Raw genomic sequence first — 16,182 nt, 5'->3', positions numbered from 1 at the left:
GCAACAATAAAGGGAGTGCGGGGGGAGTAAGGGCTTTTTCCAGTCCCCCTCCTCTGCAACAGCCTCAGAGGGAAAGAAGGCATGACACACCCTTCCAGGTCCTCGTTTCTCTAGTGGGGGCCAGGCTTGCTCTCCATGCACACTTCTGGCGCCAGATTTTTGAGGCCCCTTGGATCCTCTTGGTACTAACCATGGGGTACCGCCTACCTATCCCAGCCTCCCCGCCCTCTTCCCCTCCACTGGCAGAGATCCGGTCGCTCGTCGAGAGCCAGGCAGTGGAGGAAGTCCTAGCCTCCCAGCGAGGCTTGGGCTTCTACTCGAGGATTTTCGCCATTCAGAAAAAGAACCAGGCGGGCCTGAGAGTTGTGCTGGACCTTTCCACCCTCAACCTCTCCCTACCTCTACAAAAATTCAAAATGGTTACGACAGCTTTAATAGCAGAGACTTTGTGCAGGGGAGACTGGATGTGCTCTCTGGATCTGAAGGACACGTACTTGCACGTCCCCATCTGGCAGCCCCATCGTTCTGCTCTACGATTCTGGATCATGGGCTACCATTTCCAATACAAGGTGCTCCCCTTCGGCCTCAACTCGGCCCCCAGGGTCTTTACCAGGCTGATGAACACAGTGGCGTCCCTCCCCAGGGCCCAGGGCCACCACGTCTACCCGTACCTCAACGACTGGCTCGTCGGGGCTTCATCTCCGGAAGCGGTGCACCACACTTCCTATGCTCTTATGAACACACTGCATGATCTTGGCTTTTCACAAAATCTCGAAGTCGCAGCTACAGCCCAAGCACAGACTGACCACCTTGTGCCTCATCTGGGACACGTGCTCCAAGAGAATGTTTCTGTGGGAGGATAAAATCGCAGCCATCAAGAGGGCCACTGCGCACTTCCTCAGCAGAGAGGTGACGTCGGCCTGGTGGTACCAACACCTCCTGGTTCTCATGGCAACGGTCCTATTGGCCGTCCCCTACACAAGACTCGGGATGAGGAGGATACAGCTGCACTTCGCAGCATCATGGAACCAAGAGCAGGGCTCTGAGGCAGAGATGATCAACATTCTTCCTTCTCTTCACATGGACCTCACATGGTGCTCCAGGTATTGCAACCTGCAGATGGGCAAGCCCTTCCGGCAACCACCCCACAGGTCACCATCACTACGGACTCCTCCCTCGAGGGGTGTGGGGCCACCCTGGACAACCACTGCGTCCATGGCATCTGGACCCGGCAGGAGTACCACATCAATTGGTTGGAACTGAAGGCCATCTGGCTAGCGCTCAGAGCCTTCCTTCTGGTCATCGGGGGCAAGGTCGTCCTCATCCAGACGGACAACTTGACCAGCATGTTCTATGTCAACAAGCAGGGAGGCACCAGATCCCCTCCTCTGTATAGACTGGCAGTCAGCATGTGGGAATGGGCTCTGGAAAACATCTACCTCAGGGCCGTCCACCTCCTGGGGGAATCCAGCCTGGAGGCAGACAGGCTCAGCAGACTGGGAGCGGACAACTACGAGTTGCTGAAGGAGATCTTCAGCAGATGGGGACACCCACAGGTGGACCTCTTTGCCTCCTGGGACAAGAAGAAGTGCCAACAGTTCGCCTCCTGGCAGGGGCAGGGCCTGGGCTCCCTGGGCGACGCCTTTCAAATTCAATGGAACGGCATGACAGCTTATGCCTTCCCGCCCACATCGCTGGTACTTTTTATTTATTTATTTTATTAAGTTATGTGCCCAGACCCTGGGGTATCACTGCGAGGTTACAGACAGCTTAAGTCATTAATCATACATTTGTATGAGATACATTAGTTATTTACAGACAGAATACAAAGGTACAAATACATTTACAATTTGCGCTGTGGGAATTATCTTAGACCCTGTTAGAAGACCAGTAGGCTAATATTGATTAAATAACTAGGTTTTTAGCCGTTTTTTAAATCCTGGGAGAGATGTCTCTTGTTTGATGTTCAAGGGGAGTGAGTTCCAGTGTTTTGGGGCCGGGACAAAGAAACTGCTGCCCCCCCCCCACTCTGGATGTTTTATAGCGGGGTGTTACTAACAGTTGGTTGTTTTTGGATCTTAGAGTTCAGGTTGTTTCTTTTTTCTGTAAGGTGTTGTTGCGGTAGCAGGGGGCTTTTTTTGGCAAGTTATTTATGTGCGATGCAGAGTGTTTTAAAGATGATTCTTGCTTTGATGGGTAGCCAATGGGCATTCTTCCTGATTTTCAAGATATGATCTGACCTTTTTATCCCTAATGCTGCCCTTAGAGCTTTGTTTTGCAAAAGGTGCGGTTTGCTAAGATTAGTATTGGAAATCCCAAGTAGTAGTACATTGCAGTAGTCTAATTTGGATAATCTCAGCGCCTTAGCTAGGGTGATACAATTATTGGGAGTCGGGAATTGTCGACTTAGTGCGATAAGTTTGGATGTATAGGCCGTAGATGAAGCAAGTGTACTGATGTGTGTGGTCATAGGGAGGTTTGCATGTAAGTGAACTCATAATGTTTTTACTTGCTTAAGTACTGGGATCTTGGTGCCATCAATATTAATAGAGGAATACTCTGAGTGAAGGGCAGCTATTTAAGCTTGGGAGCCTACAATGAGAATTTCAGTCTTCTCATCTTTAAGACAATGACTGTTCAGTGCCATCCAATTTTGAATGATGCCGTACATTTTATTAATAGTTAGTGTCTTGGTCATAGTTCCCTGAGATGAGATTGAGGATCTGGGTGTCATCTGCGAAGTTAGTTTAGATGACACCCATATTGTCTAAAGCCGAGAAGAGAAGCTTTGTGTAAGCATTATAGAGTGTTGGAGATTGTTAGGCAGAATTATGTTCAGTACCCTTTGGGAACACTACACACAATTAAGACTACAAGTGACAGTACAATTTCACCTTTGGTACAAGCCTGCACTACACAATTATAGTGGTAGCAGTAGTGGTGCAGCCAGACGTATCTCAAGAGTAAGTGAGCAGTACAAATAGTTACACAAAGGACAGCAATTACTATGATTCAGGCAAACACTGACTCAAGGTTTCTAAGTAAAAGAATATATATGTATTTACTCACTCAACAGTTGTATAGCATTTCACTATTATAAGCAAGTCAAAAATCACAATCATAAATACAACACACCACTTCGCTTAAATTCCAGACAAGTTAAGCTCACAAAATGAAGTGGGAGCAAAATGGCACTCCAGCAATTTAAAAGGGAGGGAAAGACAAAGTTATTAGAAATTAGGCAAAACCAACAGGTAAGTACTCAGGGCAATTGAGCAAGAGGAACTACACTAATAGAATCAGGTAGAAAAAGCTTAGGGCCAAAGTCATTGGGTCAAAAGTCTTTTGCTCAAGATCACACAGTTCAGGGTAGTTTGCGGTAATGTTCGTGGCACAGATTCCGGACGAGGTTGGTTGGTAGAAAAGTTAGTTCAAAGAGAAGGACAAGCCCACGGATTGGAGAAAGATTTCACACACTTTCACTGCGGCTGACCGAAATGGACAACCGGATTTGCACAGTACCTTAAAACGGAGAGGGAGCTGTAGCTGAGGTGGACGTTCCCGGTGGTTCCTGCAGGCTCACGGTTCCTGGTCGGACTGACATGAAGTAGGAAGACTGGAGAGTCCTGCGCCACCCAGGGAAGAAGCCATCAGCAGAGCAAAACAACGAATAAAAGGTGCGCTCCTTAAAACCCAAGCAGGGTCCGACCTTCCTGGCTGTCCGGCCCACTGTATCTATGTACAGCGAATTTGACCAGAGCAGGGGTCCTGGCTTGTAGTTTGGGCAAACTGGTTGGTCCCACCAGCTCAAGGGAAGAAGTTTCCTGGAGGATCTTCTCTGTCGTCGGATTTGGAGATTTGGACCTGTAGCAGGGCTTCACCGGGCGGTTCAGTCGTGGTAGTAGTCCTCTTCTTCCAGTTCCTCGTTGGTTCTTTCGTTCCAGTGGCGACTCTGCTCTTCCAGTCCCAGAGACCTGCTTTTTATGCAGTTTTCCCCCATTCATACAGTCTGGCTGTCAATCACACAGCAGGGTGGCTGGCCTGGCAAGGCCAGTCCCCGTAGCCAATCAGACAAGAGTGCGACTTGGGTTACCAAGGGAACCCATGGCAGGGGTCAGAAGATCCCTCCCTCACATCGTGCCTACCTAGACTATCAGGCGCCTTAAGGAGGGCTTCTGTGCAGAAGCCCGCGAAAAGACAGCAAACAAAGGAGTCCTCCCCGGTTTGGCACGCAGAGAAAAACACGAGAAAGACTTTAACAAAAAGAAATGGCTAATAAACCCAGCCGGAACCAAAATAAAATGTATTTGGTCAATCTGGTTTATGTTCGAGGCTAATATAATAGCCTGAACCAATACCACGTTTATATAATATAATCGCGGTAGAGAAGTTAGGGTAGATACCACTGCCACCAGCCAAGTCTTAATGTTAAGGGAGCGAAACAAGGCTCCAAGAGGTACGGACAAAAAGGGATAAGATTTAACCCTTTCCAATACTCCATGTAAAATGGGGTGTACTGGGTCTGCGGTTTAAAGTGACTATGTAAAGTTAATGGCAACTTTACCTGTTTCTGGGTGGACAGTAGTCAGCCCCAGAAAAATGGAGTCAGTGGGAAGTCTCAAAGACAACCCTGTGTCACTGCAATGAAGGTGCTGTGTAACGCGCACAAAAAGTGGTGCACATGGAGTAGGTGAGGCTCCAGTGCCCAAGATCACACAAAGTAGAAATACACATAGCAAAACACATGTAAGAGTGGGAAAAAAGGCTCACACTCTTACCAGGTGGGAAAAAAAAATCCTAGAAATCCAGCAAAGCTGCTGAGGGACTCAGTAGGTAAGGGATATCAACCATTTGAGAATTCTCCCTAACAGAGATAGACGGGATCCTTGTGGTACTCCAATGGGGACTAGTATGAGATCAGCGGCTTCTTTACCAATTGCAACTCGGGAAGTACATTCCGCTAGGAAGGATTTCACCCACAAAGTGGCGTTTTTAGAGAAGTTGAACTCAGTTGGCCAGTGAGGTACATAGTTTGTCATGGTCCACGAGATCAAATGCTGCAGAAAGGTCTAATAATAGGAGAATGCAGAGCTTCCCTGAATCTCTGATAGTATTCATCTGAATTTTGAGGTCTAAGAGGTCTGTTTTTGTGGTATGATTGCACCAAAAGCCTGATTGTCTCGTTCCAAGGAGCTGGTTCTGTTCGAGGTTTGACACCCAGATACTCATCCCCATCACTGGTGATCACATTGTAGACAGTAAAACCCTCAACGACATCTACAGCATTGTACAAGCCTGGATGGTGAAGCATGGGCTATGTCTCCACGACGAGAAGACAGAGCTGCTTCATAGGATCCATAGCCCAACTGAACAAATTGGGTGCGCTATTTACGTCATTCAATAGCGATGGTAATGTAATTAAAGTAGCCAACGTTGTGAAAACTCTAGGAATCTACATCGACGCCGCTCTCACTCTAACGAGACAAACTAGCGCCCTGGCATCCTCCACAGCTCATACCTGTAAGCTTATTATGGCCTGCCGCCCATACTTGACCACAACCAACTGCATCTCAATAGCTAGAGCAGTAGTCCTATCGAAGCTCGATTATTGCAATGCGCTTTACTTGGGCACATCACAACAAAAAAAAAGTTTGGATTTGTGTATATGCTATTATATCAATGAGTGTGAGTAAAAATGGGACCGTTGTTATTGGGCGATAATTCGTGGGTATAGTAGGGTGAAGATTTGTTGAAGTGGGCTGACCCAAGCTTTCTTAATGCTGACTGGAACTGTATTGGTGTTGAACGAGGAGTTGAAAAAATTGGTAATAGTCGGTGTGAGCGTGGCTGCACATGCTTTGACTAGTTTGGCTGGGACATTATCTCCTTTGCAATTGGACGCTTTTAACTTAGAGATGGTGTTAAGTACTAATTCCTGTGTGACCGGTGTGAAGTGGAATAGGGAGGTATTATTTTCGTAAGTAGTAGAGATAGGGTTAGTGGTTATAGCATTTTTATCTGCTAATAACAATCTTTTGGTGTTTATTTTGTTTTGTAACAAAGTAATTTTTGACGTGAGTGCGTCTTGTATAGTGGTACACCATTCTTTGCTGGCTATGACAGGGGTTGAGTTAGGGATGGGTTTTTCTAATTCTCTAAGGCTAGAGAAAAGTTCTTTAGAGTCTGTGGCATTGCTGATACGTGTGTTCTAGTCATTGGCTTTGTTGGTGATAATGGCGGTTTTGTAAATTTTATTCGCATCCTTGAAGGCTTTTGCGGAATCCAGAGTGGGATGTTTGTTGTGGGCGTGTTCAAGGGAGCTACACAGGGTGATATGCAAGATCAAGGAGTCTCGAAACCTCAGTGTCATTCTAATAGCTCCATGGTGGCCAGAAATACCATGGTTCTCTGAGCTGCTCAGCCTCTCGGAGAGACCACCCATTCGACTTCCGACGAGCCCAGCACATCTTCTGGCGCAGCAGCGGTGCAAGGTCCTGCATCCCGCACCACATTAACTAGCCCTCACACCGTGGTTCCTGAGCAGGTCACGCTAGGGCACCTCAGCCTGTCCCCGGCTAATCTGGAGATCATACAGGGCGCAAGGGGCAAGGCTACCAGGGCCCAGTATAAGAGCAAGTGGACTAGGTTCTGTCACTGGGCATACTCTAAGGATATAGACCACCTTGCATGTACGTTGGATGACGTGCTCTCCTTCTCGGCGCACCTCGCCCACTCGGGTGTGCAGGTAGATACTTGCTGCACGTACTTGGCAGCCGTTGGGGCCTACAGAAACTCAGAGGGGGAGGTGTTATCCTCCAACCCTATTGTTAAGAAGCCTCTGATGGGATTCGCCAGACTTTACCCGCCCATCAAGAGGCCACACCCGGTATGGGACCTCAACATTGTCTTGGGTGCTCTGCCACACAAGCCATTTGAGCCGATGGTGTCCGAGGACATCAGGCTGGTCACCATTAAACCAGCCTTGCTGGTCGGCCTCACCTCGGGTCGCAGAATCAGCGAAATCCAGGCGCTGGTCGCCTCAGAGCTTTATACTACTTTTCACAAGGATAAAATAGTCCTGCGGACACATCCAGCATTCCTTCCTAAGGTGCCTTCCGCATTCCATCTAAACGAAGAAATAGTGCTGCCTATGTTTTTTGCTGAACCTAAAGACGAGGCACAGAGAGTTCTGCACTGTCTCGATGTCAGGCGTGCCCTGAAATTCTACCTGGACATGACCAAGGGCTTCCGCAAGTCGGACGCACTGTTTGTCACCTTTGGTGGATCAAGACTGGGTTATCAGGCCTCCATAACCCGTTGGACGGTCTCGGCCATCAAGGAAGCATACGAGGGACAGCATAAGCCACTTCCGGCCAACATGCACGCCCACGCGTTCAGAGCCAAGGCAACGGCCATCGCATTCCAGCAGCATGTCCCCTGCAAGTCATAAGCAGGGCGGCCACCCGGGCCACATCTTTGGCTTTCTGCAAGCATTACTTTTTGGACGCCGGCTCTAGATCAGACGAGGCTTTCGGACAGGCAGTTCTTAGGAACCTGTTTTCTTAGGAACGTGTTTGTTTAAGGAGGGTCTCCTCTCCACCCTAGGACTACAATCAGTTGTAATCACCCATGCAGTATGGAGGAAAGAGGATGGGATGTAAGAGTACTTATAAGTTACTCACCTTAGTGACTAACATACTCTTAGTCCTTAGTCCCCTTTCCTGCATACGTCCCACCATCCTCCCCCCCTAATAAAACTGGTTTCATTAGGCAATGTTAAATCTATTGTCGACACGTCTATGGGGACTGAGGTGTGGCGCCAGAGGGCGGAGTCATGGCAGCGCATGCTCCCAGGGCCGCACCCCCGCACACCTCTAAATTTAAAGGGGAAGGTTTTTTCTGGTGAAAAAGGTTCCGTCTCCTGTCCCTTGGAAGGGACGCCCATGCAGTATAGAGGAAAGGGGACTAAGGACTCAGAGTACGTTAATCACTACACTATTTAACTTATAATTAATTGTGGTAGCTGCAGAAATTATCGAATACAAATATACCTAATGAGAAATTACCAAATTTTTGGTGTCGAATTAGTTAGGTATTTTTGTTAATTTTTATTAAAAATAGAGTTGGAGTTGGGGCAAGGGTATAGGTTAAGGCAGGGTGAAGTGGGGTGAGAGCAGTTGGTGTACTGCCGCATTATTAAAACATGATTTGATTTTAAAAAATGTGGTCATTTCTCAGTAGGTCATTTTTTTCGGTCTTTTCACTGTAATCCAATTTTTGTAATGTCAAGTACTACTGCTTATATGTCATGCACTGTAACTAATTTCCATCTCTCTGTTAACCTTACACAGACTTTCAAGCATGTACTGATTAGAGATGGACAACATGACTCAATTATTGTTTTCTATAACTTGGTGTTTATGCAGAAATTGAAAACAAACATTCTACAGTATGCTACTTTAAGGGTAAGATGTGCAATTTACCTCATCATTTGTGATCTCAATCAAAAAACATTCTGCTTTTTTAACATTTTCTTTTTTTTCCTAGCCTCCAACTTTGTCACCAATTCCTCATATACCCCGCAGCCCTTACAAGTTCCCGAATTCTCCTGTGCGTTTTCCTGGAGGGAATAATATCTACATCTCCCCATTAAAGAGCCCTTACAAATTTCCCGACGGTTTACGTTCCCCAACAAAGATGACTCCAAGATCAAGGTTGGTTATGGATAGTTTTAGTTAAAAACTCCTGGTAATAAGACACGCTATTATATTCATTGTGCTATCCGATGGTGTTAATATCTCAAGCTGTCTCAGTAACACTTTTCAATGTTTACTTTCAATGTTATTTTGGCCTAAAAATATGTGGTGTTCAAAGTGTGAAACACAGATTTGCATTTTCTTTTTCTTAAATGCACAGGAGGATAAGTATAGGCTGGAAATAGCAACCAGAAGCACCAATAAAAGTGGATGCACTTGAAGAAATAAGCATTTAAACTGTCAAAAGGAAGAACAGCTAAAAGGTGAAAAAAAAGAAGAGCTGGCTTCAACCTTTACAGCAAAAAAGAGAAGGGATAGGATAACAAAATAAATTTAACAGCTGAAACTGAAAATAAAAACACAATGTAAAAATATTCATCATGATATGATATGGCATTTATAACACGCCTATACACAAGTGTTTCAAGGCGCGACGAGGCAAGGGAGGGGGAACAGGGGGAAGACAAAGACAGCGATCTTACTAGGCCAGGTGACATGGAGATCGCGCAAGTGCAGGGGAGAGGGTGCAGTGCAATACTTAGGATCAACAGTAAAGAATAAATAAAACAGTATGTAAAAGTGGAGTAAGTGCAGACATCAAGTGTCAAGAGCTGGTGGGGACTGTAGGGTTTGTTAGGCGAAACAAAAAGTTTGTTCCTGCCTCCTGATCCCAATTCCCCTCAAAGATGGATGCAAATTTTACTGAAGATAGTACCCTGATCTCCTCTGGATTAGAATCCATGGAGTCTCGTGATGTTGAGCATTTTCTCAGAGTTCTGTGACTAAAATTAGCCATCGAACTCTGATTTGCGGGATGCCAGTGAGCATGACGTCACCTGGATTCACTTATGCAGGCTTCAGCCTGTGGAAAACTCAACATGCACTTTCGGAGGGAAGGCCTGTGAGATGATGGGATTGTGCTCCTTCAGAGTCTAAAGTCCAATACAACCAAACTGATCTTTTGGAGCAAGGTCTGCTTTAGGCAACACTTCTCCTTTTTTTTTTGTTAAAAAACTTGTTTTTATTGGTTTTACAACATGTATAACCTCTTCTTCGCCCCCTTGAGGGTTCTTCCGGCTCCACTGAAGTCGACTCAACAGGTTCATTCCATGACTAGCAATCTGAGGTATTGGGGGCACCATTGGGCTTGAAAGTCCTCCTTCAGAAAGTTCAGAACCTCTCCCCAGTCTCTCGCAAAATTCTGTATGTTATTGTTCATGGCATAAGTGGCCCATTCTAGGGCCACCATTTCCCATACTTTGTGCAGCCAGTCTAGTAAGGTGGGGATATTAGTGCTCTTCCATCTTTGGGCTATGATGGTCATCGCTGCCAAAGTTAGAACAACCTTTGCCTTTCTCGATGTTTGGACTCCAGTTCATTCCCTCGTGCTGTGAGGCCTAGTAGGATGCGTTCCAAGGGTCTGTCCCCTTTTCGCAAATGCCTGAGTTTGTGCCTGTCGTATTTCCCGCCAGAAGGGCTCTATCTTGGGGCATTTCCACCATATGTGCTCTGAGGTGCCTTTAACACCACAGCCCCTGCAACACTCTGCTGACGCGCTCGGATACATATTATGTTTGCGGGCTGGCGTATAGTGCCAACCGTAAAGGATTTTGTACCAGGTTTCTTGTAGCTGAGATGCCCTCGCCAACTAAGGTATTTTCCCCCATTGTTTGCCCCATGCTTCCTTCGTAAACTCCTGCCCTAACATTTGCTCCCAGCGTTGCATATATGGCCATGGAGTTCTAGGAGTAGCGTCTTCTAATATTTTGTACATATTGGATATCAGCCCTTTTGACCCAATGTTCGTCAACACATATTTCTCAAATGCTGTTACCTTTCTGGTGGCCGCTTTTCTAATATTTGGATTTATTACCCAATGTCTTAACTGTGCATATCTCAGCCTCTCCCCCTCTCCCACTGTGAAGTCTCGTTTGCACTCTACAAAGGAGCAGACTTCCTGTCCTTGAAACAAGTCCCTTATCACCCTGCATCCTCCTCCTCTCCACTGTCTAAACGCTCCCTTTTCACTTCCCGGTGGGAAGTCGCCATTTTGAAATATGGGAGTGAATGGGAATGGGAAGGGAAAGGTTGTGATCCCTCGTGTTTTCACCACCCTATTCCCACGTGTCTGCCGCTAGTTTCGTGATGGTGCTTTCATACAAGTGTTTAGGTCTGTGCTGCTTCGGTAGCTAAAATACCACTCTCGGGTCATGTCGTGCCACTGCCTGATCCATGGCCACCAATTGCGTCCCAACTCCTCCCTGAATCCATTCCCTGATCACCCTTAGTTGTGTTGCCTCATAGTATATTTGAATGTCTGGGAGGGCCATACCTCCCTCCCTTCTAGGGGACGTGAGTAGGCGCCTATTGATTCTGGGCTTCTTTCCCTCCTGTATAAACTTGTTCATCTTACTCATTTCCCTGAAGAGACTTGTTGGGAGTGCTTGTGGTATTGCCTGAAATAATGATAAAATTCGGGGGGAGTACAACCATTTTCACTGCCGCTATCCTTCTCATCAATGATATTCTCATGTTCCTCCACCTCTGGAACCGTCCCGCTAGGTTCGGAGTAAGGTGGATTCCTAAGTATCTAATCTCCCTTGGCGACCAGACGAATGGAGTCGACTCCTTTAAAGTGTCCCAGTCCTGTTTTGCTAGTGTGAGGTTCAATAGTTCTGACTTGGTAATGTTGATACGTAGGCCCGACACCTCCCTGAACTCCTCTAGTAGTGACCTCACTGCCTTGATAGATTCTTGGGGTCTAGTAATTGATTACATCATTTCGTCTGCAAAGGCTACAACTTTGTGTTCCTGCCCCCCAAAAGGTATCCCCTGTATCTCCTCCGTTTCTCGCACGGCCTAAAGGAAGGGTTCCAAGTATATTGCATATAGCAATGGGGAGAGTGGACACCACTGTTTTATTCCCCTACCAAGTTGAATAGGGCACGACATCTCCCCTTTTACCATCAGGCGCATCTGCAGGTCACGATAGTTTGCTCATACCATTTTGAGATAGTCTCTCCCTAGGCCCATCGACTCCATGATCTGGAACAGAAATGACCACTTCCCCCAGGTCAAATGCATTTTCCACATCTAACGCTAGAAAGACCGCAGGGATATTCGTTTTCCTTACCTTTTCTACCAGGTGTGCCACCCTGCGAATATTGTCCGCTGTCTCTTTCCCCCATACGAATCCCTCCTGATCCGGGTGGATTAGTTGTGGCAAATGTCCCTGCAATCTGTTCGCTAAGATTTTGGTATATATGTTTGCGTCCTCATTTATGAGGGCATTGGGCCTATATGATGTGCATTCCTTGGGATCTTTGTGGGGTTTCAGGATTAGGGTCACCTTTGCCTCCTCCATTGTAGGTGGGATGTAGCCGGAGTTTTTAAATGAGTTAAAGAGCTGCGTCGGGTACGGGATTAGCGTGTCGGCAAATGTTTTATAAAAGGCTGCCGTATAGCTGTCTGGCCCCGGCCCATTGTTCAGGGGCAGTTTCGTCACCACCCTCCTCACCTCATCCTCCGTTATGGGTCGGTTCAAGGATTCTTGGTTGTCCCTATCTATGCGGGGATGTTTGAGCCTCTCAAGGAGGCGTACCTGTTGGTGATTCTGGGGGTTTTGTGACGTATATAATTCTGCGTAGAATCCTGCTATGTGTCCCTGTTTGTCCTCAATACGAGTGAGGTGCCCTCCCTTTCCATCCTTTAAGGCTGTTATAGTATTCCTCGCCCTCCCTCCTCTCAGTATTCCTGCCAGTAGGGCGTCCTCCTTATTGGCTTTTGCGTAGTACCGTTACCTGACAAATAGCAGTGCCACCTCTGCTTTTTTTATACACAGGACCCCGAGCTGTCTAACCGCTCATCTATAAGTCCCAAGAACCACCCTCATGGTGGTTTCTGCCGCTGCTCTCCTTGCACCTTCAACTTCTGCCTCCAGTTGATTCTCAAGTGCTTTCAACTTTTTGTCTCTACTGGCCTTTGCAGCAATAAGCTCCCCTCTAATTGTGGCCTTAAACGCATCCCATCTAGTGCTTTACCTAGTCTCTGTGCCATTATTAAGCTCCAAAAATAATTTTATCTTCCCTTCCATGTCCTCCAATCTCACTGGGTCTCTTAACAGCGCCCCCCGGCTATCTCCAGCCCCACATCCTCTGCTTACGCATCTGTAGCTCCAGTATCATGGAGACTAATTTATGATCGACTGTCCTGAGGGGCCCAACTTCCACTTCTCTCACTCTGCCTAGTAGCGGCCCGGACACCCAAATATAATCAATTCTGGATTGGGTGCTGTGCACACTCGAGAGGAAAGTATATTCCTCCTTGTCTCCCCTCAGTCCCCTCCACACGTCCTGCAACCCCCCCCCCCCCCTCTCTCTCCATTCTTTCTTGCAGTTCCCTAACCTGGTCCTTCCTCCCTGATCTATATTTCCTCCTCTGCCACGCCAAGCTAGTCGCCCATTAGTATTAAGTGCCGTCTCGCAAAGCCCTCCAGTACCCCCTTGTAGCCCCTCAAGAATGTGTCCTGACCCATATTTGGTGCGTAAATGGATGCAATTGTGTATGTGGACTCCATGTGTGCTCCCCTCACCATTATATATCTGCCACCCTTATCCCTGCAGACTTCTTCCACTATAAAATCCAGTGTATTTTTGATAGCTAGGGCAACCCCCCCTGTCTTAGTACCACTTGAGGCATGGAGTATTCGATCAAATCCTCTAATTTTTAGTTTTCCCTGGTCCTTTGTCATGAGGTGTGTCTCCTGTAGCCCCAGAACATCTATTCCCTCTTTCCTAGTAAGCCTTTCCAATTTGTTCTTCTTCAGGAGTGTGTTGAGCCCGCTAACATTATGAGTTGCCGATTAGAATCTATGGACCGGTATATCTTCTGCCCTTTAAATTTCTCCCCCATCCGAGTTTTCCCTTCTGCTTCGTCCCTCTTCCTAGCCTCTCTTGTGACGTTTATTCCCTCCCCCACCCCAGTTCTCCTCTCCTCCTCCTGTTATCTTTGCCTTTACCAACTTCCCCAGCCTAATGTTTGCCTCCCCCCTCTCTGCACCCTTCCTCCCCCTGCCCCTCCCCCCTTGAGTGTGCTTGTCCCTCCCGCACCTTCTCCTCTCCTTCCCCGGGCATCCCCGCCCTTTCTAATTCCAAGGTGTCTACCCCCTCTCCCTACCCTTTTATCACCTTTAAAGATCCACCACCCATATATTTTCGCTTCCTAGGATCTTCCTTGTTCCCGCTCTCCACCTCCTGCTCCATTCTTCTCCTCTCTCTCTCTCCTTTCGCGGCTGGCCGCTCCATGTTGTTCTCCTCCTTTTCTCTCCCGCTGTGGTCCATTCCCATGGTCTTGGTCTGTTATCGGTTATCCGTGATCCGCCTTCTTGTTGATCCCCATCCAAGTCCACTTGTAAAATGTCTGCCCCTTCTTGCGCTGAGGTGATGCGTTTTTGCCCTCCTTCCCACTCGAATAGGAGACCAAACAGGAAGGTCCATTTGTATCTTATTCCTTGCTCGTTGAGCACTTTAAGTATTAGGTCCATTTGTCGTCTCTTTACCAATTTGCTGTTGGCCAAGTCCTGAAACAACGCTATTTGTTGCCCCTTAAACAACAGTGGTTCCTGCTTTCTTGCTGCTCTCAAGACTGCTTACTTCTGGCCATATCTGGCAAACGCCGCCAGTACATCTCTTGGCCTTGCGGCTTGGGCCCTGTTCATTCTTCCCACTCTGTGGATACGATCCAGTTTGATGGAGTTCTGGGATCCTTCCCACAGGAGCTCTGCAAAAATGCCTCGAACCTCTCCCTTTAGTTCTGTCACCGACTCTGGAAGCATTTTCACTCTGTTTTCCCTTTGGCTCGAGGTGTGCCACACTCTCTTCTTCTTATTTTTGGATGAGATCCCCCTTCACTTTGAGGCTTGCCACGTATCAGGCCTTCTAGACTGCAGGCCCAGCGTGTTGCGTACCCCTCTTCTTGGGGGCTTATTAGCGGTGAGTTTGAGGAGATCTTGCCCCTCCCCCGCCTCTTTCACCCTCTCGGCCATGTGGGGCTTTTACTCTTACGTCCCGTCCCCTTTCCTCCATACTGCATGGGCGTCCCTTCCTAGGAGTGGGGGACGGAAACCTTTTCACCAGAAAAACCTTCTTCCCCTTTAAATTTAGAGGCGTGCAGGAGTGCGGCCCTCGGAGCATACGCTTCCCTGACTGCGCCCACCGGTGCCACTTCTCAGTCACCTTTTCCGCGTAGACCGGAAATACCCGATGTCACCAGCGCTCCTGGGTTTGGCCTTCCTATGTTATTCCACGTGCTCTTCCCCGGATTCTTCTTATCTTTTTGTCTTCAGGATCAAGGGCTGTCATTTCTGGTACAAGATGCTACCCTTTGGCCTCAACTCAGCTCCCAGCGTGTTTACCAGACTCATGAATGCAGTGGCAGCCTTCCTCCAGGCCCAGGGCCACCATGTCTAACCATACCTAGATGACTGGCTTGTCAGGGTGAGATCCGCGCAAGGGGTTGTCCACACCTCCTCCGCGCTTACGAGTACACCCAACAGCCTTGGGTTTACCATCAACCTCAAGTCTCAGCTGCATCCCACGCAGAGCCTCACCTTCTTGGGCCTCATCTGGGATACAAGCTCCAAGAAGGTATTTCCCTCGGAGGACAAGATTACAGCAATCAAGAGGGCCACTGCGCACTTCCTTACCAGACCAGTTACTTTGACTTGGTGGTACCAGCACCTACTGGGTATCATGGCAGTGGTCCTCTTGGCCGTGCCACACAGGAGGCTCCGGATGAGGAGACTGCAGTTGCACTTTGCAGCCTCATGGAATCAGGAGAGGGGCTCCCAAGCGGAGCTGGTCAGCATACCGCCTTCTCTCCCCTTGGACCTCACGTAGTGGTCCAAGGACTGCAATCTGCAGACAGGCAGGCCATTCCGGCAGCCGACTCCGCAGCTCACCATTACTACAGACTCCTCCCTAGAGGACTGGGGAGCCACTCTGGACAGCCACAGCATCGATGGATTCTGGACACTGCAGGAGCTGCATATCAACTAGCTGGAGCTCAGAGCCATTAGGCTAGCCCTCAGGGCCTTCTTTACTCCCATTGAGGGCAGGACCATCCTGATCCAGACCGACAAATCCACCAGCATATACTATGTCAACAAGCAGGGGGTTACCAGGTCCCCTCCACTGTGCAACCTAGCGGTCAGCATGTGGGAATGGGCCCTGGTAACAACATCTACATCATGGCCGTCCACCTCCAGGGGGAGGCCAACTTGGAGGCGGACAGACTGAGCAGGCTGGGAGCAGACAATTACGAGTGGCAATTGAACGACCTGGTGCTGCAGGTGGTTTTCAACACACGGGGCCATACTCAGGTGGATCTATTTACCTCCTGGAGGAACAAGTGCCATCAGTTTAAGTCT

General features: G+C 48.0%; 1 protein-coding gene across 3 annotated transcripts in view; it reads left to right on the top strand.

Moving 5' to 3' along the window:
- Positions 1–16,182, top strand: part of RB1 (RB transcriptional corepressor 1) — a 2,466,185-nt gene that overhangs the window by 2,033,680 nt on the left and 416,323 nt on the right. For all 3 annotated transcript variants that reach the window (XM_069639386.1, XM_069639387.1, XM_069639388.1), the window contains 2 exons: positions 8,352–8,465; positions 8,548–8,714. In XM_069639386.1, coding sequence (XP_069495487.1) covers positions 8,352–8,465; positions 8,548–8,714 — 281 coding nt within the window. The remainder of the gene's footprint in view (positions 1–8,351; positions 8,466–8,547; positions 8,715–16,182) is intronic.

This window comes from Ambystoma mexicanum, chromosome 7q (assembly GCF_040938575.1).
Source record: "Ambystoma mexicanum isolate Mex_15411 chromosome 7q, UKY_AmexF1_1, whole genome shotgun sequence".
In the NCBI taxonomy this organism is placed as follows: Eukaryota; Metazoa; Chordata; class Amphibia; order Caudata; family Ambystomatidae; genus Ambystoma; species Ambystoma mexicanum.
Note: the sequence above shows the minus strand (reverse complement) of the source record. Positions and strands in the feature narration are given on the sequence as shown.